The sequence below is a fragment of the Dunckerocampus dactyliophorus genome, chromosome 6 (assembly GCF_027744805.1).
Source record: "Dunckerocampus dactyliophorus isolate RoL2022-P2 chromosome 6, RoL_Ddac_1.1, whole genome shotgun sequence".
Classification (NCBI taxonomy): Eukaryota; Metazoa; Chordata; class Actinopteri; order Syngnathiformes; family Syngnathidae; genus Dunckerocampus; species Dunckerocampus dactyliophorus.
In genome coordinates, this window is record NC_072824.1 from 8,544,880 (window position 1) to 8,571,693 (window position 26,814).

The 26,814-nt window shown below is 37.5% G+C and overlaps 1 protein-coding gene and 1 long non-coding RNA gene across 2 annotated transcripts; one reads left to right on the top strand and one right to left on the bottom strand.

Moving 5' to 3' along the window:
- Positions 1–9,932, bottom strand: LOC129182453 (uncharacterized). The gene is made up of 3 exons (XR_008570645.1): positions 9,876–9,932; positions 1,334–1,472; positions 1–180 (listed from the first exon to the last, which is right to left on the bottom strand). It is a non-coding gene; the product is annotated as an uncharacterized LOC129182453 (long non-coding RNA).
- On the top strand, positions 1,418–24,921 carry LOC129182452 (uncharacterized). The gene is made up of 9 exons (XM_054778598.1): positions 1,418–1,582; positions 3,196–3,423; positions 3,662–3,751; positions 6,846–6,893; positions 6,976–7,055; positions 9,009–9,111; positions 10,492–10,572; positions 15,304–15,513; positions 24,213–24,921. Exons 1-9 carry the CDS (start codon positions 1,549–1,551, stop codon positions 24,215–24,217), a joined length of 879 nt encoding a protein of 292 aa, XP_054634573.1. The 5' UTR covers positions 1,418–1,548; the 3' UTR covers positions 24,218–24,921.
- Positions 24,922–26,814: the final 1,893 nt, after the last annotated feature.

Here is a 26,814-nt window from a genome sequence, read left to right on the forward strand (position 1 = left end):
AATAAATAAAAAAAATTGGTCATTTTGCCAGCTTCAATATATTGCTATGCGCATGGGTGTCTGTGTTCCTCATCTCCCACCTCCAAACAGGAAGAGAGTTCACTCTGTACATTGGTTTCAGCACGTTGGCACGTTTCAACGGCATGAACGGAGTGAGCTCTTGTCAGTCATAGTCTTCGTCTCAGTGGGTGGAGGCGGGGCAAGTAGCATGCACACAGAGAGCAGAAGAGCGTTAATAGTAGAAATGACATTGGTAGATTGAAAAAAATGCATTGCACTTTTCTTAAAAGAAATATTAAAATCTTGTCTCGTCTCGTTCTTGCTGGCCCAATCTTGTCTAACGTCTTGTCTCGTCAACTGAGTGTCTGGTGACATCCTTATTGTATAAGCATTAGACAAAGGCTCAGTAACTTATGGACAGTTAGTACATGGCGGCCATGTTTTTCAACCAATGTTCCTCAAATTGTGCTTGACACTCTACTACAGGTGTGTAGCAAATTTAAACACTCTCAAGTTACAGTGGGTGTTTTGTGGAGCGCAGTAGAGCTGTGCATGAGAAATTTCAAGTCAGTCAGACTTATACTAGCGCCACCGTGTGGTGTATTTGTCAGACAAATAATAGCACTGGCAACATACTACGGGTGCATGTTTGACAAATGTTCACCCTTTTATGTGCGGCGGTTCAGGAGTAGAAGAGCGAGCTTCCACAAATAGTCTCCAGTTTCCATATTGCTATTTTCCCATTAGCATCAAATTGCACACAATATTTGGTAACCTCTCACTTCAAGCCAGCAGAGCCATGTGACCCCACCCAGCCAATCAGCAAAGAGGGGTCATGATAGTTATGAAAAATGTTAATACTTTTACAATACAATATGACATACAGTATACATACATGTGACAATGATATAAGATTGTCTTTCATATGATTATCTTAAATAGACTACTATTCATTTGTGTAAGACAATTTAAATTATGAATTTTAAAATAGATTAAAAATGAAATGCAAATATTTGTGGTATTTTGTGAAATATGTCCATTTGGTGTCGTTTGCCGTATATTCAACTTTAAATACACCCTCACTTGGCGTGGCTGCCCTCCTTACCCTAAATTACAGCGACATCTAGTGAGCACAACACAGTACTAACCCTGATGGAAAAGTCCAATCAATCCATGTAGTAAAAAAGGCCAGGGGTGTGGTAATTTTACATGTTTTATTTTGTGTGACTTAGGAATGTCAAAATTGTAACCCCGGGCAATATTGTAAGTAGTAAATTACTTTGCATTGCTGTTATTATTGTTAGTAGCAAAGTAGATTTAGAGTGTACAGTACCTGTTACACATTGTGCAGTTGAGTGTGAGGAAATAGTGTGTACAGAAGGCGGCACAGCGTTTCCTCTCACTTGCATCAGTTGAAGCAAGACCTTGATCCTCTTTTTGGGTTCCTTCTGAGTTACAGCTTTGTCTTTAGGCTGAAAAAGATATATATCAATTTTCACATAATTCTCTATTTTTTCTGTCAACAGCAATTCTGCCGACACATGCACAATGCTAGCGTTTGGCCCTTGTCTCTTCACGCTGGGTAAGGCTTTTGTGTGTGTGTGCGTGTGTTTTTTTTGTGTGTGTATATGTTTTGAGTTGGAGTACAATATTTTTTTTAATGTTAACTTGTAAACGTCTAACTTGTAAATGTATGATAACGTATAATTGAATGTACCAAATAAAATACTCAGGGAATATCAGGGAAATAAAGATGAAAATAACACCTGAACTTTACAATATATTTTTTAAAACCCTGATTGGTTTGAGAATATATTGAAAAGAGTGGTATGTTAACTTATAAACACGCATCATGTTACTAGACGTACTACAAGGAGCCAAACTACATTTTATGTAACAATGGAGCTGCTTTCAAAACATGTAATATATAAAATGACAAGTAAATGCATAACATTTTCTAAGTGATTAATGAATTCATTCATTTGTGAATGTAATGAGCTCCTGAAAATCCTGCTTACTTCCATAAGTATGACATGAATGGGACGCTGTGTGCATCTGGATATATCTTTATTTCACTTTAAAATGATGTATAATAGTCATATATTAGATCAGAGGTTCTCACTTATGGGGATAGAAATGTTTTCGTGCCCCCCCCCCAATTTGAAATACTATTGAGAAACTGATATTTATTAATCTGTACTGTACAGGCTGAACTCGAAACTGAAACCAGTGGAATGCAATAAAATGGAGAGCAGTGAAGCACACATCCGTATTCAGGAGTCAAATTGCATGCTTAGTACGACAAATTCACACATGTCGGCAGGTCTGCACTAATATTGAAAGTCCGCCCTGCCTCTCACACGCCCCCGACACTTCACCGCGCCCCCACCCAGGGGCGCCTGCCCAGCTATTTGAGAAGCACTGCATTAGATAATGGTGGACATGTGCATGAACACTCGCATCTATCTTTGTTTATCTCACAGAAATGCAACTTACACGATGTTAAAATGCTGTACTACGCTCTCCAAAACTTGCATGAAAAAAAGTAGAATGTTCTCCCTGACGGGCCCTGACAGCGTGGCACTAAAGTGTAGTGTTATATTGTTTTACAAAGTCACAGCTGGTGTGAAAAAATGTCATTTGTCTCGCCGTTCCTCTGCTGCAGCCGAGTGAGCGAGGCAGTAAGAGCGGCACCTCGCTGTGTGCATGTGTGTGAGTGGGAGGGGTCAGGGAGCAGCACAGAGAGATGAAGCGACAGAACCTCCGCACAGCAAAAAAAGTTAATAGACCGGGTATATATTCACCGATATTCATTCAACGGTGATACGTCATAAATCGCTCAGGCTCTAGTGTATAGTAATCATTAACAATACGATACATTGCAAAATCGATATTTAGGATCACCCCCAACGTCCTACACACTTCTGATGTTTGTGAAACTTTAAAAATGTGTGTTGAACTCATACCGTACGACTTTTGGGGCCAAAAACATGAGAATATTTTTCGAATTTGTATGCTTTTTAATTTAACAAAATTTAAATAGGCTTTATTTATTAAGGAGAAATCGTTGACTAATGCTGTTCTTTTAAATGTGATGAACTAATGTAACGTGATGTCAGACAATAACTCAGTTTTAAAGAATACTGAAACGTTACGTACAGTAACTCTCATGTTTGCCTTCTTGTCTTCCTACAGGCGTGGCTTTGCTTTCGCTCGACGCAGTGCAAATGTTTCCCAGCGTTGCAAATAAATCCAAGCAACAAATCCTCCCCACGGATGACCCAACACTGGAAAATATCACCACTGAAATGTTCATCATCGCAAACTACAGCAATAACAACAAGAGCAACAGCGAGATGAGCAATAGTAGCATGAGCTATGCTAACACCACCACAGCCGTCACAACTTGGACAGAGCAGAAAGGTAAGCAAAAAAAACACCAAATTGTACGACTTCTGCAGCACAATATCACTACTTGAAGCTGGTGTTTTTATATCGTAGATTGCAAGATCGATATTTTGTTTCTCTCCCAACATCATACAAACTTCTGATATTTGCGTGACTTTAAAAATTTGTGGAATCGTTGGGGGAATTGACTTTTTGAAGGTTTTGCTGGACTTTTTGTGTCGTTAACATCTGACATGTCTTTGACTTGATGAAGATACTGAATCTGATGCCACCACGCCAAATCCCATGACGACTACCATCCATTCACTTTCCACTGAAATGAGAGACAACCTGAAAGACAAAAGTAAGTCAACACGTACAAGTACAAGACGTACAAGACTTTTTCCTTGTCTTTTCGTTGTCAATATAGTTTAAGTCAGGGGTGTCCGGTGTGGGCCACATCCTGAAAAATGAAAGAATGCAAGCTGCCACTTTGATATTTTGTAAAGCATCACATTTACATACAGTAGATATGCTAGTATCATCTTTGCTCTTAAAAAAAATCCTAAAATTTCAATGTTCTTCTTAAATAATTTTGTTCATTTCCTTTTCATAATATGACTTTATTCCCATAATATTATAACTTTTTCCCCAACCTAATTTTCCAAAAATGTCAACTTTATTCTGTTTTGTTTGTTTCTCATATTACAACTTTTAAACAATAATGACATTTTTCTTGAATATTTCAACTCTCTGCAGCCACGATGACATTATTTTTCCTCATAATTAGGGTTGGGCATTGATTGAATTTCAGCAATTCAGGTTCCTAACGATTTTCGAATCCGATTCTTTTCAGAGGTAGGGTCATGAGTTTGCATGGTTTAAATGAGGGTGCTAACCAAAGTTCTTGGGAGAAATGAATTTTTTTTTTATTATATGAACTTTTTGTGAATTACTTGACGATGAATTTCTCACAGCTATTTTCAACCCGTATACTGTATACATATCACACTATTGAACTTGAACATATATGTTTTGAATACACGTTCACAAATGATTTTTATTTTGGTAAACCTCATGAAAAAACAATTACACATATCATGTTGTTTATGTATTGGAGAGTGTCTTATGATGCAGACAAAGGGGACCTATTGTACTAATTTTTGGGTCTTTGTATTGAGTTCTGGACTCCTATAAAGCAGCTACACACGATAACCCGCACAGAAAGCTTTCTAGATCTTCCAGATTCCCGCAGTGTTTCCTCCAGCCCAAACGGTCTGTGTAATTTACTTCACTCCGGGCCCTCCTCCAGGTATGCCTCCCGCTGAGCCCACTCCGCTGTGATTGGTCACACTCCCAAGGACTTCCGGACAGCTGCCGAACCCCTTTTGTCCGATTACTCACATGAAATAAACACAGTTAGGACACTGATAAATTGTTACTTACAGATTGATCTTCTGACTCTTCAACACGACCAAGTAACGTTGGAAAGGCGTCGGACTTCAGCAACAGTTTGGCGGATAGTCCAGCTTCGTTTTGGCCCGTGTTCACAAAACGGTCCCGTGTGAAGTCCCGTTGACAGATTAGCATATTTTTCTCTTGCTGTGATTCAGCAACTCCAACCACTTCTGCCTGATGCTTGCCTCTCTAGGCACACCCGAACAATCATTTCCTGGGAGCCGTCGCTCGATGTGCTAACACCATGAACAGAGCGAAGCAGAGCGGGGGTGCTGGGCATGCCCATACAAGGAAATCCAGGTTGCATTGATGTCAATGGAACTCGGTGTTAAAAAAAACTCTGTAAAACACAGAGCCGTCCCAAAACTTCTTTCAGGGCTCACGTCCAAATGTGCAAACCTCTTTATCTGACGTGTTGGCATCGTTTAACACAAATATACAACATTGTAACAACATTTAAAGATCAGAAAAGAGGAAAAGCATAATAGGTCCCCTTTAACCATGTTACTGAGTTCCTACTAACCTGCGTGCAGAATATCAAACAAGTACGGTGAATGGAGTGACATTTAACGCGAGGTCCAGTCAACTTCCTGGCTAAAGCTAGCATTAACATCAGGTCGTTTGTCTATGAAAAAGTACATAGCCTTACGTAAGCTGCTGCTTCAATGTTGGATGTAATTTATTGTTTGACTTAACCTGACTGGTTGGAAGACGTCTGACGTAGCGTGCCAAAAACAGAGCACTCTGTACACCGTGAAGTGTACGTGAAGTGTACGTGAGGTGTTTCACCATTTTAGTGGTGCACCCTCCTTTGCATGATATGATGGTGTTGCAAATGTTACACTGCGCTCACCATTAATTTTTCTTGCAGAATTTCAGCCAAACTTTTGAGCGCCGTGGCACACTTTCCATGGTTGAAATGAATGAATACAAACGCTTCCTGACGCTCCTTCTTTGTTGGTGTCCGCCTCCTTCTTCGTTGTTGGTGTTAGGCGGCCATTTTTTCCGGTTGGCAGGCTTGTCGATCATCGAAAGTAGCAATCAAAATTTTAAAAACTGAATCATTCCGGAAGAATCAGAATCTTAGTCCCAGTTCCCATCAATGCTCGATGCCCAACCCTAGTCACAATAGTTTAAAGTTTATTCTCGTAAAATTGTAACTTTTTTCTCATTAGAATACAACTTTTTATTCTTCATTTGGACTTCTTTTTTTTTATTCCCAAATACTTAAACTTTTCTCGTAAATTTTCTTCCCATATAATGACTGAATGACCATAATATTTAGACTTTATTCTCATAACATTTCACATTTTCCCGCAACCCTCAAATTAACAACTTTATCCTTTGTTTTGTTTGTTTCTCATAATATTACGACTTTAAAAGAACATCTTTTTCTTTAACTTTGTGCTTCCAAAATGATTATAATATATCACGTTATTCTCGTAAAATTCAGACTTTTCCTTGTTAGATTACGTTTTTTTCTGAATATTTTGACTTTATATTTGTAAAATTACGGCTTATTACTGCTTTTATTTTTTCTGTTTTCTTGTCTTTAGAATGTGCCGCGGGCCAATAAAAAAACAGCCACGGGCCCCAAATGTCCCCTGCACCGCATGTTGGATAACCCTGCTTTAAGTGCAAACATACAGTACAATACATTCAAATTAAAAAGGCAGATAAGTCACACTCGCGTCTGCAATATAATGTCAAAAATAATGTATTTTTTTGCCTTTCTGGAGTTAAACGTCATATACTGTAGTACCACAACTTATTCTTCTGTATGACTTTTTGGCACCATTGACTACAGTGATTCCTAAGTGTTTTGCGTCTGTCCGAGTTTTTCCTTGCCTCTGTTGCCAAAATAGGTTTCTGTTGGTTTTGTTCGAGCGATTGTGTGACATTGGCGTAATACTGCTAACGAACCTACAAACAAACCAAAAAACAAGTAAGAGCACCCTCTTTCGACTAGTTAAATGAATGACATGTTTCTTGTCACACAGGGTTGGTCACCACAGCAAAGCCTGATAGCAAGAAAACTGACAACACCGGTGAGTGACCCTTAGCGTTTGTTCCAGCACGTACTGTATATCGTGACATTTCAACTTGATAGCTTCTGATGTCGCTTCCAAGGCATCATCATACTGATTTTGATCATTGTCATCGCCATCGGATTCGCTTTGGCTTGCTACATTGTGAGGAGACGAGGAAGGGTTAGTAGAAAATTCTAAATACACTAACACAATGACAAACAATGGTTTTTAGTTTAGCCACATCTAGCCTGACACTAACTCTTCTACGTCAACAATTTAAAAAAAACTGTAATCATTGGCCTGATAGCCTGGCTTTCAAACAATCTTGGTTAAATGATAACAATATGGTTAAAAATGAAAAGAAAACATTTTTTAAATCAATTTGTTCATTGTTAATACTGTATTTTTAAAATGCAAATAAATACGTTTTTCATATTATTTTTTTTATTAAATGAAGTGAATTAAATTAAAATGTGTGCTCTATAAATGTAATGTATTATACATGATATTGATTATATTGTATCATATTTAATATACCATCATTTCCAGACTATAGAGCGCACTGGTATGTAAGCCGCACCCACAAAATTTAAATAAAAAAAACGATTTGTATATACAGTACAGTATATAGGACTGTCACGATAACAAATTTTGCTTGGGGATAATAAATTATCAACGATAGTCTATAATTTCGACCTTATTTAGACCATATTATTAAGTTTATCGTTCAATGATCAGTGTCATGTCACATTTGAGCCACTTGATCAGGGGTGTCACCCTCTTTTTTACATCGCAGTTACGGCTGCCCTCAGAGGGCCACTTGTAACTGTCAGTTTTTATGAATCTAAATATGAATAGAACCTCATAATATTATTACACAGTTGCCCATGCATTAGATCATTATATTTTTACCAACAAATTGATGGATAACTTGCTTGGAAATGAGAAGTGAAGTGAGAATGTCATGGTGACAAGCAGACATTCAAGTATTTGTTTTTGAAAAATGCTTGAATATCTTGCTGCATGATTAGATAATACTGTACTGACGTTTAGAAGAACCGCATGCAGTGCAATTTTTCTGTCAAAATGACACGTCAAATACCTTTAGAAGGGCAGAGGTGAAGTGCATTATTGACATGCACTATTCCAAGGGTTTCGCGGGGCACATAAAATGATGTGGCGGGCCACATCTGGCCCCCGGGCCTTGTGTTTGACACCTGTGCACTAGATGGTACTCAAGTGTAATGTATCTGTGTGAGGCACAGAAGATGCCTACTACTGCACTCACCGCGGGGCGTCACCACTTCACATACGCTGGATATCGCAAGCTCGCGCCGCCCGGCACTATACATTCACTTCGCCGATCAAACGCCCCAGCAAGCGCCAACCATCAGGACGAATGCCCAACAGCACAGCACAAAACCCGTTGGTGATAGTGAACGCTTGGCGGTCTGAATAGTCCAAACAGAAGTCGTAGTAATTCTCCACTTGACACTTGATCAAACTCACAAGGTGGCAGAGGGCTGCATAAGACTTAAAAACGTGATATTAGCTTCCACTTCAGTCGTACACGCCACTACTTCCTGAAGTTGCACTCTAAGTTGCACGGACACCATCCGTAGTCTCATTAGGAGCATGCCCCGACGTTGTCAGGCATGCGTACAAGCACGTGGGGGCCACACAAACTACTGAGAATCATTTTGAGTTGCTACAATGACATTTTGGCAAAATGGACCAGTGTGCTGCATCATTTTTCCACTTTCATTTTTGGGGTGTCTTTGATTTCCCCCCTCTATAGGGTGATCATTTTCATTTCTATCAAATGATGTGGCATCATTTTGTTACTAATACGTCACCCACTTATTATCAGGAAAGATATTCAAGATCATTTTTCCCCCAGTTTAGATCTGATGTGTTTTCGAAGTGTTCCTCTAATTTTTTTGAGCAGTGTGTACACACACACATATATATATATATATATATATATACATACACACAGTATATATACAGTATATAGCATGTGGTACAAATTACTCTGAAAATGACATCCATCTGATGTATTTCCTAAAATGGTAATGATTTGTTTTCGGCTTTATGCTAAAATGAGTATTTGTAACTCCTGTTTTCTTTTAGCACTCCTCTGTGGACTTATCCCCGGTGATGGGGCCCGATGAAGCTAACATCCCCCTCAGCACCCTGGAACCTGAATTACCTATTGATAGTGCGCCACAGAACGGTGGGTCAGCATAAGAGTTTTTCTTTTTTTTGTTGTTGTTGGGTTTTTTTTAATTCGGACTTCCACAAATAGATTTGCCATTATCTGTTCGCCCCGATGAACACATTATAATGGGACTGTCATTCCCATTGCACCATTAGATAGCTTAAATGCTCTCTCTGAAAACAGGATATATTAATGAGACACAGCCAACCTCACGTCTGTCCATCGTCTTGCTAAGCAGAAAGAGAGGACGTTTATTAAACATCTGCACATTAAAACCTCTTCTTTCATTGTTTCCAATACATTCATTAACCCATATTCAGTACATTTACTGAGCTAGATTTAGTTTGACACAAATCAAATGTACAATAAACAATCACAACATTGTACTATGTTACCTTGCAATCAAGCATAGCTTCTACTACCATTCACATGTGCTTCTCAAGTGCATCAGTTTAATTTTCCTTTCCCTTAAATTGCTTACTCCTCAAAACAATGCATGAGATGATATGTTTTAACTTTCCTTTTAACCACTGTATTATTTTAACTATACATTTCGCTCAATGTGAGAGTTCTATATCACAAAACTAACAATGACTCTGTTCAATATGACTTAACTGGCACAAGATGGCGTTGCAGCGTGCGAACGTTGCACTGCTCTCTTTACATACATATAATTCCTCGTACATTATTAACAGCCTCATCACGGTGCATCTAAACATTTCACAACATATTTACATAGTGCATTTTAGTCACATGGCTCAATTTGGTGTTTCACCCACCTGAAAACAGGATACATTAATGAGACACAGCCAACTTCACGTCTGTCCATCGTCTTGCTAAGCAGAAAGAGGAAGTTCGCCAAGCAGACCAACTGACAATACACCTGGAGCCAGGCGAGCTGCCACACTGCCCCCTGCTGGCGAGTGCCCATTACTACCCCGTTATGCACAAAATAATGTCTTTTTTACTCAAACATGGTAGAAAGAAATCTATTATATTCTGCAGTATTGCACACAATTGTGATCACACTTCAGTGGGTATCACACTTGTCATTCCAACTCCGTACAGTAGATGGCATCGTATCTCTGCTTCTTATACACAGCTCATACGCACAGCAAATCAACAACTTATTGACTTTGTCGCTATATTTAGACATTTTTCATTTCATTTTTTAAAAGACAAATGTAGCAACTTTCATATTGGACACTTTTGGAGACTAACATGAACGCACCCTTCAGCCCCCCGTCTGAAAGCACTCACAGGCGCCTCCATCTTGCTTGTGACATGAAAAAATGATGAACATTATAAAAAATACTGCAACACTGAAACACTGCAGCATCCTAGCACTACAATGATGTCACATTAACACCTACTCTATGTTCATTACTTTTGCAGGTTTGCAAACCTTTCAAAGCGATGGTAAAGGTGCTGAAGAAGAAGATGACAATGATGATGAGGTGTCGGATGGGCAAAAAAGTAAGAAAGTGACTTTTGTTCAAGCAACCATTGAACTTCCTCTTTCTTAAAATGGCTTAACATGCCACGAGAAAAGGAAGTTTGTAACAGAACGCTAGTGAGAGATGATGATGTCAAACAATCTGCTCCAAAAACCTGCTCGAGCTCCATTTTGGTGGTGTTTTTGAACTTAATCTGTTCCTGAGTCAAACTGTGGCCATCATAAAACCTTTATTAACTGTACAAGCAAATGGTTTAAGTAACGTTTCAACATTCTTAACTATTATAAGTGAAAAAAGAAGTTAAGCACAGTTATTGTATTGCAGGCGTCTCCGAAGTGCACGCCGCGGCTGTTTTTTTATTGGCGCATTCTAAAAATACAATTTACCACAAAAAAAACCCTAAAAAAACAACAGAAAAAGTGGAAAAATCAGCAGTAATTTTACGACCATAATGTCAAAATATTAAGAGGAAAAAAGTCACAAGAATAAAATAAAATTTTAGTTTTAAAAATTTTAGTAGCATATAAGGTTGAAATATTAAAGTTAGAATATTATGAGAAACAAACAAAATGAATAAAGTTCTATTTTTTGAAAAATTTGGTTGCTGAAAAAGTAAAATGTTACAAGAATAAAGTCAAAATATGGGAATAAAGTCATAATTACGAAAATAATTACAAAGAGAAAGTTGGAAGAACTGGAGATTGAAAATGTAAAAAACTGCTGTCATGTAACGAGAATAAAGTCAAAAAGAAAAAAAGTCAAAAAGAAAGTCAAAAAGAAAAAAAGTCACAATTTTATTTGAATAAACTCTTAATATTATGAGGAAACATTTTATAATTTTTGTGACCATAATAGAAATATTAAGAGAAAAATTCACAAGAACATAAAGAAAACTGTCATTTTAGGAGCACAAGGCTGAAATATTAAAGTTATAATATTACGAGAAACAAACAAAATGAATAAAGTTCTATTTTTTGAATAATTAGGTTGCAGAAAAAGTAAAATGTTACAAGAATAAAGTCATAATTACAAAAATAATTACAGGAGAAAGTTGGAAGAATTGGAGATTGAAAATGTAAAAAACTGCTGTCATGTAACGAGAATAAAGTCAAATCATGGAGGAAAAAAAAAGTCGTATTAAAACAAGAAAAAAAGTCACAATTTTATTTGAATAAACTCTTAATATTATGAGGAAACATTTTATTTTAGTAGCATAAAGTTGGAATTTTTTTTAACTTAATAGTATGAGAAACAAACAAAACACAATAAAGTTGTAATTTTTGAAAAATTAGGGTGGGGAAAAAGTTATAATATTATGTGAATAAAGTCCAAATATTATGGGAATTAAGTCATAATGTTACAAAAAGAAAATTTATGAAGATTATTTAAGAAGAAAGTTGAAATGGGAGCTTCTTAGCACGTGCTTTACAAAATATCAAAGTGGCCCTTGCGTGACGTCATCCGTGTTGGCGCTCCCGCTTTTTGAACGTACCATACACACGCCAAAGAAAAAGACAAACCCAACAACAACTCAATCCTTCGATAATGCCAAAGTGAGATCTCATGTCATGCTCGAAAATTGTATGACGACAGGGAACTGGACATTAAAAATGCAAACGAAAAAGTAAAATTTTGGAAAAAGTGTCATGCACAAAGCCACAAAAGGCCAAGTAAAAAGCAAAACGCACAGAGTGAGTGCTACGAGCTGAAGTCTTGCAACGTTTACCGAGGTGTTGTGTGATATCTAGCATGACAACATGAATTACTGACCACAAAAAGATTGATCCGCCACCCGTTTTGTGCATTTACCCCTAAAACCCTGGTAGAATACATTAGCAACAAAGACACTGATTGCATTTACACCAGTCAATGTGGCTGCAGTTGTGCTCTGCAGTACTCCTGTTGACCACACGAGGGAGGCCTGGTTAACAAGACCCTGACCTCCATTTTCCCTGCGAACAACTAATGGCAAAAGCATCTTTAACCACGACAGCCTGTGGAATAAACACATGGCCACAATATGTGAAAAGCTATTATTTATAAATGTGAATTGTACTAGATTACATGACCAAAAGAGGCTCTTTAGAAGTATTGCCAAAAGTCAGTTTTTACGGGGGTTCCATTTTTATGAGAAGCACATGAGAGCATGTATAGCTGCATATTTCCTTGACCTGACTCTCATTCTTACCCGACATCTCCATCTGTCTGAGAGTGATTGAGGAGTTCCTGTTTGACTCTGAGCAAAAAGGTCTTCTTCCCAGAGAGGTAACATTCACAGGTCATGTCGTAGCTTGCCTCACGGCCTTGGGGCAACACTTTGTCTCAGTGGACAGTGTTGATGGTCGCTTGCAAGGAGAAGAACAGACGCTTCTTCCTCTCATGGGAAACTGTATAAACATCAGCGAGGGAACAGGTGATTGTTTGCAGCTCAGACACATCGACGACTAAATGACAAATATAAAGGGAATTTTTCTTTGCCTCTATCACCAAGGTGCTCACTTCAGAATGAAGTTGATGGGAATAGGGTTAGAATTTGGTTTTATACTATGACACTTAAATCTTTAGAATCTTTTGTTTTTACCACCTAAGTGAATAAAGTCCTATTTTTACAGGAACAAAGATGGAATATCACAAGACTAAAGTCTTTTTTTGATCTTATACAATACTTGTTGAATAAATGTCTATTTTTAATCAAATATTATGACAGTAAAGTTGTTTTTTTAATCAAATATTGTGAGAAAAAAGTATTATTTTTAATCAACTCTTATGAAAATATACATTTTTTAAGACAAATATGAGAATAAAGTCCTATTTTTTAAATATTTTTTTAAATGACAATAGCATTTTTAAATCAAATATTACGAGAATAAAATCACTTTTTAAAATCAAATATGAGAACAAAAACAATGTATTTATTATATTCAATATAATATATAATAAAATATTTTTTCAAACATTGTGAATAAAGTATTTTTATTCAAATATGAAATGAAAGTACTATAAGTGAAATAGTATAATATATAAACATAATATATAACATAATAAACAAAGACCGTCTTTTTAATCAAATATGAAAATTGTTTTATTTTTTAAACAAATATGAGAATAAAGTTGTGTTAATATTATGGGAATGAAGTTGTATCTTACGAAAATAGTCATATTTTAGTTATATCCATCCATCTATTTTTTATACCGCTTCTCCTATTTTAGTTATATTTAAATTATATTATATTTAAATTCTGTTAAATTATAATTATATCAAATTATATATATTTATATTTATATATATATATATATATATATATATATATATATACAGTATATATATATATATATATATATATATATATATATATTTTAAAATAAAATATTAAAATATTTTTTATTAAATATAAGTATTTTTGAGGAAATACGACAAAGTCATGTTTTGTATAGAGAGATATATGTATATATGTAGAAATATATGTACATATTTGTATTTTGTTTAAAGAAAAAGGCTGTAATATTCTAATTATAATATACTGTAACACAGGGGTGTCAATCTCGATTGCAGAGGGGGCCAAAACTCAAAGCCTACTTTAGGTTGTGGGCCGAAATGTGGGCCTGAAATGTTCAACATTTGTATATTTCTGCATATTGAAAGTATGAAAAACCTTCCTGTCCTTTTAACCAGCATAACTGGTGAATGCAGCACACTCACATGCATCATCAGTGCACACACACACGGATGCTCGTGTGAAGTTGCGAACATGACAGGACGTGCCCCAATAATCCAGGCTCAAAAAATAGTAGTTAGTATGGTCAGATTTTGAGAAAATGTCTCATTAGCACTGACGAATATCTTAAGTAAGCAGCCTACACACCTTTTGTCTCGGTTCCCCGTGCGTGCAGTGCAGGGATCGGAACCTACTATTATAATGCGCCCGTATGGTTGCGTTTTCAGGTTGGGACAAAATGCGCATGATAGTTGGTGAATGTGATGTGGACATACATTTTTTTCAAACTATTTTTTGTCTCAAATATGAGAATAGTCATGTTTCAATCATATTATGAGAACAGGCTTTTTATTAATCATAATATTTAGTAAATATTTTTATCAAATATTATGAAAGTATTTTTTTAAATCAAGTACAAGAATAAAGTGATATTTAAAAATGAACTATTAGAAAAGTAGCTTTTTTATTAAATATGACAATAAAGTAGTTTTTTGTTTCAAGAAAATGGTCACAATGTTATAATTCTAATATATAAACAAACAAATGAACAACGAACAGTTGCATTTTTTTTTACCAAATACGAGAATAGACACGACTGTATAAGAATAAAGTATGATTTTTTTTTTAAATATGCATATATTTTGACTAATAATAGTTCGTAGTCAACCACAAATTTTTGGAAAAAACCTGATAGTGAGGGCGCAATGTTCGAACCGCAAAGTGGTGAGGGGTGACTGACGCAGTACCGGCATCACAAGGCAGTGATGGTGCCCTCCAATGTGCTTTCCCTGCATCTGACCTTGGAGGTCACATAATGACGGGTCTAACTAACTTTCCCACAGCGTCCATCAGCTGTAACACGACTCACACTCACTGAGGCCTTCTCATTAGCAAAACGTGGTGAAATCCTCTCTGCACGAGCAACAAGCATAACTTCGCTTCCACCAGCACTGACCGCTTAATTTGTCAGCGTTTTTGTTGGGAATGTGCTCGGGAGCCACTAAAAGAGCAATTTCGTTTTATGGTCCTCACAGCTGAAGCGGAGGACCGTCAGCCGCATGCCGAGTCTGCATCTGCGGCTCCACCTGCAGACGACTCAGAGAACAAACCCAAAGACTCCGAGAAGGATCCTCCGGCACCGGTGGAGCCGGCAGGAAGAGACGCCACCGACAAAACCTCAGAGGGAACGCCAGAGAAGACCAATGAGAACAACAGCAACAATGCTGACGCGTCTCCGAGGAAAGGTTGGCGTTATTTATGATAATTAGTATCGTTTCAACGAGAATTTTAATGGGTCCCGGGTGCAATTAAAACATGACGTTATGTTGCTCTTGACCTTAGGTCCGCTTTGCAGCACACTCATCATATTTCCACACGTTTTTGCAACCAAAGAAAAGCTGCGGTTCTGTCGCAACATTTACCACATCGCTTGATGTTGCTCAGAAGCCATTTTGATGAGTTTCAAAGGTGCAAAGTTCATAGAAAGTAAGTGTCCAGCAGAAAAAGCTGTAAGTTACAATCACAGAGTTGTCATACTATGAGAATAAAGTTGTAATGTTAGAAGATTATAGTTTTTGGGGGGGAAAAAAAACATTTTTAGAAGACCAAATATTAAAGTCGTAATATCTACATTATGAGAATAAAGTCTTATTTTTTCCGTTGTCAAAATGCTCAGAGAATAAGTTGTTACGAGACTTAAGTCGTAAAATTATTGATAGATACTTTATAATATTATATATTAGAACACGTTTTTTTTCTAGTAAAAGGTTTATTCGTAGTACTCACAACTGGAAGAAAGGATTTAAGGTAAGTTATTTCTATGTATTGTGATGTAATGTGTATTATCAGAATTCCGTCATATTTTTTCGACAGAAAAGTCAAAATGCCACGAGAATAAGTTAATTGCGGAAATTAAGTTGTCAAATTTTTTTAGAACAATTGTATTTTTAAAATAAAACAATGACAATAGTTTTTTCCAGAAACTTGTTTTTCGTAGTACAGTGAAATTCGTAGTATCGAAGTTATCGTCGTATATTGTATGTTATCATATTAATGTGCTGTGTTTGCATCTCACATCAGCTACTCGAGTGTGTTAGCAAATCCGGTTAGTGTCTCAGTTGGGGGATGTCTGTGGTAGCAAGTAGCATTAGCTGCATTAGCCACTCGCATGGTGAATTACAATAGAGTGTTAGCGTTTCCCTTTAGCTGCCTTAGCTAAAAATGTTGTGCCATCTAAAGGTGTGTTTGCAAACTGCATTAGCGGCTCGGTCGGTGAGGCCTAAAAAGTTTGTGAGCATGTACTGTTAGCACAATAGCTACTCTGATAATGACGTCTCTAAGTTATAAGCGCTCCTTCCTGATAGCTTAGTGGCTAGCAGGCTAATATTGTACATAACAGCAGAAAACGGCAGAAAACCCTGAACCACGACAAGCTGTTTGCAAATTTGTTTTTCCACTAAAAAAGAAAACAAACAGCGGTGATAAATTAGAAAGCTTGGTTTGGTAGGATTCCACTCCAGCCCTGTAGGGGGTGGTAGTGCGCATTACAAAGCAGTTGACAACTGCCAAATATGTCTATTTTAAAATGTCCTATGGCCGTTACGAGGCGCAAAACGTGACACCTTCCTCGTTCCCACCTGTTTTTTTTTGGAAGGTTTCTGGAAGGCAATGAGTAAGCTGGAAACCCGAGTTGAAAGCAGTGGTTGATCATTCAACGCTGCCAGGTAATGGACGTGAGCTGACAAGTCGTAAACTAGACGGGCATAATTAGGCCACTGAAACACCACCATGTTATTTTCCTGTCAGACTGCCTTCTGGCTTTTTAATGGCTTGAAGTCCGAGGACAAGTTCCACGAAGCGAATGTGTGAAAGAAGTGAGATAAATATTTAGTCTGATTTTTTCTTTATAGTAGCGTGTTTAAACATTAAAACAGACGAGCAGTTTTACCATCCACAGCTAGACTTTTCTGTCAATCCGCATGATAAAAGCAATGAAAGTGCATGATATGCGGCCGACTCATACCCGAGAACACTTCCTAAAGGTTTGATGCGGTTCAGACAGGCTAGTTAAAAATTTAGCAGAGGAGGGAGGGACTGTCGGGACGGTTGTAAGAGAACAGCTGGTCCTGTCCTCCCTTCCTACCACAAACCATTACACTTTTAAGGAGCATTAAAACAAACTGAAAAGCAAGGGCAGCTAGTCATGCAACACCTGCACTTTGTGCTGCGCTAGCAGTTTGGGTGACGCGTCAATTTTTCCTTGAGTGGTGTTCAGATTTGTGATTTGTGAATATTTTAGCATAGGACTGAAAATGAAGACAGCGAGTTATGTGGAGCAGTATTTCAGCAAGTGATGCTAGCTATACTTGCTACAGGGTGTTGATGTCTAATGATATGCTAGCAGGTCACAATAGCTAAATTAGCTAGGGGTACCTACATCCATGGTATGTCCACAAGACATGAGCTATGGGACAGTTGACGTCTATGGTGTGTTATCAAGTCAAGTTAGGATCATTATAGCTTTACAAAGAGAGATATAAATGTTAGCATCATAATAGTTATGTGGATAGCAAGTCAAGTGAGAGCAGTGCTTCTCAAATAGCCGGGCGGGCCCCCCCTTGGGGCGCGGTGAACTGCGGTGGGGGGGGGGGGGGGGGGGGGGGGGGGGGGGGGACTTTCAATATTAGTGCAGACCTGCCAACATGTATGAATGTGTCGTACTCAGCATGCAATTTGACTCTTGAATACGCTTGTATGCTTCACTGCTCTACATTTTGTTGCATTTCGCTAGTTTCAGTTTCGAGTCTGTACAGTACAGATAAATAAATAGATATCACTCACTTGTATTTCAAATCGGGGGGTGCGGGCGCGAAAACATTCCTGTCCCCCAGTGGGGGCGTGACAGAAAATAACTGAGAACCACTGAGTTAGAGCATCATTATAGCTATGCCGTTAGTGATATCCATGTTAGCAAGTCATGTTAGCATCATTATTGCTATGTAGATAACAACATCCTTGTTAGCGGGTCATGATAGCATCATTACAGGTATACAGATAGTGATATCCATGTTAGCAAGTCATGTCAGCCTCATTATAGCCACACAGATAGCGATATCCTTGTTAGCAAGTCATGTTAGCATCATTATAGCTATGCAGACAGAAAGTCATGTTAGAGCATCGTTATAGCTATGCAGACAGCAATATCCATGCTGCCAAGTCATGTTAGCATCATTATAGCTATGTAGATAGTGATATGCAAGTTAGCAAGTCATGTTAGCACCATTATAGCTATGCAGATAGAAATATCCATGTTTGCACGTCATGTTAGCATCATTATAGCCACACAGATAGCGATATCCTTGTTAGCAAGTCATGTTAGCATCATTATAGCTATGCAGACAGAAAGTCATGTTAGAGCATCGTTATAGCTATGCAGATAGCAATATCCATGCTGCCAAGTCATGTTAGCATCATTATAGCTATGTAGATAGTGATATGCAAGTTATCAAGTCATGTTAGCATCATTATAGCTATGCAGATAGCAATATCCATGTTTGCACATCATGTTAGCATCATTATAGCCACACAGATAGCGATATCCTTGTTAGCAAGTCATGTTAGCATCATTATAGCTATGCAGACAGAAAGTCATGTTAGAGCATCGTTATAGCTATGCAGATAGCAATATCCATGCTGCCAAGTCATGTTAGCATCATTATAGCTATGTAGATAGTGATATGCAAGTTAGCAAGTCATGTTAGCATCATTATAGCTATGTAGATAGCAATATCCATGTTTGCACGTCATGTTAGCATCATTATAGCCACACAGATAGCGATATCCTTGTTAGCAAGTCATGTTAGCATCATTATAGCTATGCAGACAGAAAGTCAAGTTAGAGCATCGTTATAGCTATGCAGATAGCAATATCCATGCTGCCAAGTCATGTTAGCATCATTATAGCTATGTAGATAGTGATATGCAAGTTAGCAAGTCATGTTAGCATCATTATCGCTATGCAAATAGCAACATGCAAGTTAGTCATTAGAGCTACACAGATAGGGATATCCATGGTATGTTAACTAAACACAACGTTAAGAAAGGGATAGTGGTGTTTAAGTTGTGGTAGCACATCATGTTGGTAACAGTTATACAGGTAAATACGTCTATGGTGTGTCAACACTGGTCTACATCATCTGTCTACACCGGCGTTAGTGACATCGAATGGTGCACTTGCAAGCCGCGTTAGCCACATTAGCTTCTACAAGCTACCTGCTTCAGGTGTTTATAGCGCCCTGGTACTATACCGTATATACCAGCTTGTTTGACAAAGAGCAGCACAAATGATGCTAACTACTAGCCGAGTTCATATTCACGAGTTAAAAGTTGACCGGTCGCGTAACTTGTGTCAGCAGGCCACATGCTATGACTTGGCCCGAGGATGAACGGCATGAACAACGCGTCAGCCGGTTTCTTGTTTGCGGCCAAAACAAAATGGAACAAGAAGACAAATTGTTATTCAAGCCAGTCGTGTTGACCTGTCGGGTATGAGGTCAGTCGTTCCAAACAGGGTCAGCGTGATCATGTGACACCACTGTACTCTTGTATTGTCTCCCTTCGCGTTCTTTGTTTAGCTTCTTAACAGAAGAAGACCCCTGGAGGAGGGGTGGGTGCGCTTCTTCCTCCAGGCCCGTCGAGGCCTCTTGGTTGAAGTGTCTTCCAAAGGTGGCGGGTCAGACAATCTTAATGAAAGGCTGAACAGGTGAATAATGTGGCTTCAATGTCAGAGTCAACCTGCTCTCATTCTTGGCTATTCAGCAAGTCTATGCAGAATGGGATGGAATTGTCAGTCCTCTTGTAGTCAGGGGGGCACAAAATACACCCCTCTGCATTCTCTACCTTTATCCTAAGGCCATGTCATATTTACACTATTAACTTTTTACTACAGCAGTGTCACATTTTCTGGATTTTATTTTTTGATATTTGTTTTGTAAAATGGTCTATGAAATAAAATACATTAAAAATACTCCTGCATTTTGATGAGCATTTTGAAAAAGTCATTTATTGAAAACAACAATTAAACTGAAATAGGTTCTTTGTCAGCTGATCAAAAGTTTAAGACCATCGCTCAAAAATAACAAAAAACTCTCCAAACCAGAACAAAAAATGTTCTCAGTAGGACTCAGTAATGAGTAGCTCCACCGTTCTTGTTAATCACTTCAAAAATTGCTTTGGGCATGCTTGATGCGAGTGTTTCCAGGAGGCTAGTGGGAACATTGCTCCAAGTGGTGAAGATGGCTTCACCAAGGGCATCAACTGTCTGGAACTGATGGCCATTTTTATAAACTTCCCTTGCCATCCATCCCCAAATGTTCTCTATGGGATTTACAGTAAATGAGGGGAACATGCAGGATGGTCCAAAAGAGTGATGTTATTCTCCCTGAAGAAGTCCTTGGTCAAGCGAGCATTGTGAACTGCAGCGTTGTCCTGTTGAAAAACCCAGCTGTTACCACACAGACGAGGGCCCTCAGTCATGAGGGGTGCCCACTGCAACATTTGCACGTAAGCAACCGCCGTTTGACGACCCTGCACCACCTGAAACTCCGGTGTTCCACTGAATGAAAAAGCACCCCAGACCATGATGGACCCCCCCTCCACTGTGCCGGGTAGAAAACATCTCAGGTGGGATCTCCTTGTCATGCCAGTAACCTTGGAAGCCATCTGGACCGTCAAGGTTACATTTTTTCTCATCAGAGAATAAAACTTTTTTCCACCTTTCAATGTCCCATGTTTGATGCTCCCTGGCAAAGTCTAAACGGGCAGTTTTGTGGCATTGAAGGAGACGAGGTCTTTGAATCCATTTTTTGTTTTTTAAACCCTTTTCCCGCAGATGGCGTCTGATGGTTATTGCGCTGCAGTCGGCACCAGTAAGGGTCTTAATGTGGGTGGAAGACCGCCCTGTGTCTTGATGGACAGCCAATCAGATCCTCCGGCTCAGTGCAGGTGTGATTTTTTTGGGTCTACCACTTGACTTTTTTGTTCCATAATGCTCAGGATCTTTCAAAAATGTAGAATGACTGATTTACTGCTCCCAACCTCAGCAGCAATGGCACGCTGCGAGAGGCCTTGCTTAGCAGCTCCACAATCCGACCACGTTGAAAAAGAGAAAGCTTCTTATCTTTAGCCATCAGGAGGGCATGACAGTGGGAATGCCTGACAGAAAATGAACATTTTGAGCAGATTTTGGCTTTTATAGCCTGTGGTCTTAAACTTTTGATCAGCTGATAAACAGCAAATTTCAGTTTAATTGTTGTTTTCAATAAATTACTTTTTCAAAGTGCTTTTTGTCTCACTCCCCCTTCTTGTTTTTGCATATTGTAGCTCTACTTAAAACCTCCTTAAGATCCAAATGTGTAAAATGCAAATTCGAGCAATTTTTCAACTGGTCTTAAGATTTTGATCAGGAGTGTATGTTTACTAGGGATTTCCAATATTGGCTTTTTTGACGATATCCAATATGCCCATATTGTCCAACTCTCAATTTCCGATTCCATTATCAACCGATACCGGTGTAACATCACATATCTCCTGTGGTGGAATTAACACATACTGTATCTGTTGTGAAACTAATGGACACTGCATCAGCATTTAGCTTCTCGACGTGGCTGTAAACAACATCTCGCGTTTTTTTTTTACATTCCCGCTACCCCATAGACATATGAATGACTGAATTGTGGGCGGAAATACAGTGTTTTCTACAACGTCGGCAAATTATGCGCTCAAAACGATGTTACAATGGAAATACTGTCAAAGGTAATTGTTAAGTCTTACCTGTGAAATGTTGGGATTTGGTTTGCAGCACATGAATGCTCGATCCGGCGTCTACATGTACAGTCATGGAAAAAATGGTTAGACCACCCTTGTTTCTTCAGTTTATTGATCCATTGTAATGCCTGGTACAACTAAAGGTACATTTGTTTGGACAAATATCATGATGATAACAAATATAGCTCATAAGAGTTTCATTTAAGAGCTGATATCTAGCAACTTCCATGGTTTTCTTGATAATAACCAAACTTAAGTTCTTACATGAAAAGCTCGAGCTTTGTACTGCCAAAAAATGGAACTCTTATGACCTATTTTTGTTGTCATCATTGTATTTGTCAAACAAATGTACCTTTAGTTGTATCAGGCATTAAAATGAACAAGAAGCTGAAGAAACAAGGGTGGTCTAATCATTTTTTCCATGACTCTATGTGTCTGTGAGCTACCCCGCTCACCATTAGCGGTGTTTTGACAACCCACCACGTCCTGCCACCCCGAGCACAGTTAAGCAAAACATCGGCTCAAGTATATGTTGCATGTTGACTGTTATGGCGACACAATGTTGCTTGTGGCGCTTTCATTATAGGGAAAAAACGATACAGATACTGCATTTTTATGCCAATATCGGGCCGATAATATCGATGGGCCGATATTATTGGACAGCCCAATTAATTTACATACTTAGAATTGTCTCTGTTTTTTTTCTTTGCATGGAAGAATTTCTCAAAAAAAAAACCAAAAAAACAACTTAATACTACTAACACTAATACTACTAAATATTTACATAAAACTTTGGGGAGGGCAGGAATGACCCAATGATAGAACCATTACATTTTTGTGCAAATCAAGATGAAAGTGCCACTCCAGGATTTTATTTTCACATTTTTAAATCGGTTATTATGTTTCATGAATTTTAATCATTTATTTTTCATTGTTTCATTTTTTTATTTAGTAATGTGTCGTACTCAACATGCAGTTTGACTCTTGAATACGCTCGTATGCTTCACTGCTCTCCTTTGCTGCTTTCAGTTTCAAGTTCAGTCTGTACGGTACAGATAAATAAATAAATAGCCGTTTCTCAATAGTATTTCAAATCAGGGGGCGCAAAAACATTTCTATGACAGAAAATAATTGAGAACCACTGGCCTAGTCTGTCCTCAGGCCGAACAAATTCCTTGTCACACTTGGTGCCGTAAGATGGACACTCACCTGCCGCTACGCCTTCCAGCTACGCATTCCTCCACCATTGTCAGTCTACTGCTTTGTAGCTTTCTACTTATAAAAAGTTAGCTGAAACACGCTAATGACTGATAATCCAAAAAATCAAGCATGTCTGTGTTTTTTTAAATGACCATGCAGTCAACATCATTTTCTTCGTTAACGAATGTTTAGCCGTTTGGTTTCTGACACGTTTTCCCTGAAATTCTTGGAACTAATACTTTGATTATTTACAGCAGAGGCCGTAAATCTGCATTTTATTTACCCAGCGAAAGTACACCGACAATGCATCATGTCGCTTTCATCTCTCCGGTTGATTCTCCTTCTGTTTTTGTAGGCCATAAAAATTATTGACAGCATATTTTTGGGAAGATTTTAACAGCTCGGTTGTATGCAGAAAGCAATACAAGGATTTTTTACCTCCATTTTTTCCGAAAGTTATTTTTTAATTTAAAACCGGTTCGGAACAAATATTTGAAAATACAAAATTTCCGACATTTACTTACTATTTATGACATTTTTTAATTTTATTTTTTAAAAATGTACTTTCCATGATAATATTTTTTTACCGTTTTTGTAACTTTTTTTGTATAAGTTAAACTCATAAGCAACATATTTTCGGCTAATATTTACCGCAATACGCCAGCGCCTGTTTGGGGAATTGGTTGTGATTTGCAATGGGTACCTTTTTGGTACTTTTTCTTACAGTGGGATTATGTCAGCTGGCCTTTTGCTCAAACAGCTGTTTCTGCGCAGAGGTGGAAGGTCATAGCAGAGGCCACATAAACCAGGCCAAAGCAGAAGTTACAGGGGGGGAGGGGGGACGGGGGGAAGGGTGCAGGTGATTGCTGTGGGGCAGGATGCGTTTTTTGACTTTCATTGTTCTTTGTCTCTCTTACAGATTGAACGAAAGACAACTACTGCAAAGATCCAGGAAGTGCATGACATACTAAAAATATGTGAAAAATAGTGTGAGTAAAATACAGTACAATATTTGGGAAAGTCGTCAGTATTTTACTGCCTGTATATTTTTGCCTGATTAGTGAAACTGTGTATGATAAATTTGAGACGTAGATATGCAGTTGTATTTTTTGTCTTTTAAACCATTTTTTTTTCGCATTTTATTTCAAAGAAAAATTGACAACATTTGCAAATACTTTTCAATGGACAGTGTCGATGTGCATGTTCATATCAAGAAAATTCAAGTGATATTCTCTATTCTGTTAACATAACAGAAGTATTGTCAATAAGAGCCGCACGGTGGCCGAGTGGTTAGCATGTTGGCCACACAGTTAGGAGATCGGGAAGACCTGGGTTTGAATCTCTGTGTGGAGTTTGCATGTTCTCCCCGTGTGTGGGTGGGTTTTCTCAGAGTACTCCGGTTTCCTCCCACATTCCAAAAACATGCATGTTAGGTTAATTGGAGACTCTAAATTGTCCAGCCTGCCTCCTAATTGGGATAAGCGGCATAGAAAACAGATGGATGGATATTGTCAATAAAACAAAAAACAAACAAAAAAATCCTATATTGGTGGCTGCTTTTTTGTCCTTTAGGCAAGCTTCTTGAATGGGATGAAATGAAAAACTTTTGCTTGTTTCCTTCAAATGGCCTGCGACACATTCAGGAAATATAATTTTAACAAGAAAAAAAACAGCAAAAATGTACAAATTAGCACTAATTTTAGAATAAAGTCAAAATATAAAGGGGAAAAAGTTGTAACCTAATGAGAAAAAGTCATCATTTTACAAGAATGTTGTGATATTATGAAGACAAATTACGTCATTTTATTGTATAAAGTTGAAATATTAAAAGTAGGGCTGTCAAATGAGTACAAATTTTGATCAGATTCATCAGTTTTACATGAATTAATCATGATTAATCACGATTAGCAACTCTGTCTGAAATATGCCCATTTGTACTGTATTTAGGTTGACATATACAGTATTTGTATGTATTAACAGCTCCAAATGAAGTGAATCATCTCAATCAAGCTAAAAGATACCACACAAGTCTAAAAATCTATTTGTCACACACTAGTCTCTTTGATAGTAGCAGAATGTTTGAATCACACTTTAAACCGTGTTATTATGAGCAATGAGGGGCTGCATCCAAAGACAATTTCAGGTAAATGTACTTGTTTTCAATGTATATTCCAGCATACTTAAATGTAGCAACGTGTACAGCTGAATAAATCTTATGTTCCTGTTTATTTACACACACACACACACACATACATTATAAAGCCGTTTTTGTGATGTTCAGAGTGTCGCTGAATGCATCTCGCTCTCTTGTAACGAGGATGAACAGACAAGAGATGTGTGTGAGTTGGCGATACTTTCAGTATCAGAATGAACGGTGAGAATGAAGTTACAAAAGAGCGTCAGACTTTGTGTGACTGTGTGGGGACGCTCCAGTGTGCTTCCGTCTGCCGCCATAACTTGCTCTGGTGCGCATGCGTTAATTACACAAAAAAAATGTAACGTGATAAAATAAATTAGTTACCGCCGTTAGCGCGTTATTTTTGACAGGCCTAATTAAACAACATTATTTTTTAAAAGTCGTAATATGAGAAACAAACAAAATGGGAATAGTCGTTACTACGAGAAGAAATTTTAGAATAAAGTTGAAATAGTTGGAAAATTTAAAAAAAAATGTAAAAACAAGTGGAAAAAAAACAGCTGTAGTTTTACAAGAATAAAGTCCAAATACTGTATTAAGAGAAAAGTTGTATTCTGATGAGAAAGAAAGTCGAAATTCTTAAACTCATATTAGGAGGAAAAATAATATCATTTTTAGGAGTGTAGCGTTGAAATGTTGAAGAAAAAATGTTGTTTTTATAAAAGTCGTACTATTATGAGAAACATACAAAGCAAAATAAAGTTGTACTTTATTAAATTAAAAATAAATAAAGTTGGAGAAAAGGTTATTTTATGGGAATAGTCATAACTCTGAGAAGAAAATTGAGAATAAAGTTAAAATAGTGGGAAAATTAAAAAAAAAACAGCACAAGTGGAAAAAAACAGCTGCAATTTTACGAGAATAAAGTCAAAATATTTAAGAGAAAAGTTGTATTCTAAAGAGAAAAAAAGTCGCAATTTTATGAGATTAAACTCAAAATATTAGTAGGAAAAATAATGTCATTTTTAGTAGCATAAAGTTCAAATATTAAAGTTTTTTTTATAAAAGTCCTAATATTTTGAGAAACAAAACAAAGTTATAGATTTTGTAAAATTAGGTTGTTATACTATTATAGGAATAAAGTCAAAATATTACAAAATGTTTTTCACAAAGATTAAGAAGAAAATTTAAATTTGGAAAATAAAAAAAAAACTATAGCAAAAATGGAAAAAACAGATCCATATAAACAGCAGGCTTTTTCACCAAAACTATTCTAAATTTTTCTGTAAATGTACATAAAACTTCTTAGCATATGCATCCTTTCATTTTTCTGTATGTGACCCACGGTGGACACCTCTGCTGTATATATACAATAAGTCATATT

Coding starts and splice junctions, on each gene's coding strand:
- LOC129182452 (XM_054778598.1), top strand. CDS start 1,549: ATGCTAGCGTTTGGCCCTTGTCTCTTCACGCTGG. Junction 6,894..6,975: donor CAAGAAAACTGACAACACCG/GTGAGTGACCCT, acceptor GTCGCTTCCAAG/GCATCATCATACTGATTTTG. Junction 10,573..15,303: donor GGTGTCGGATGGGCAAAAAA/GTAAGAAAGTGA, acceptor TGGTCCTCACAG/CTGAAGCGGAGGACCGTCAG.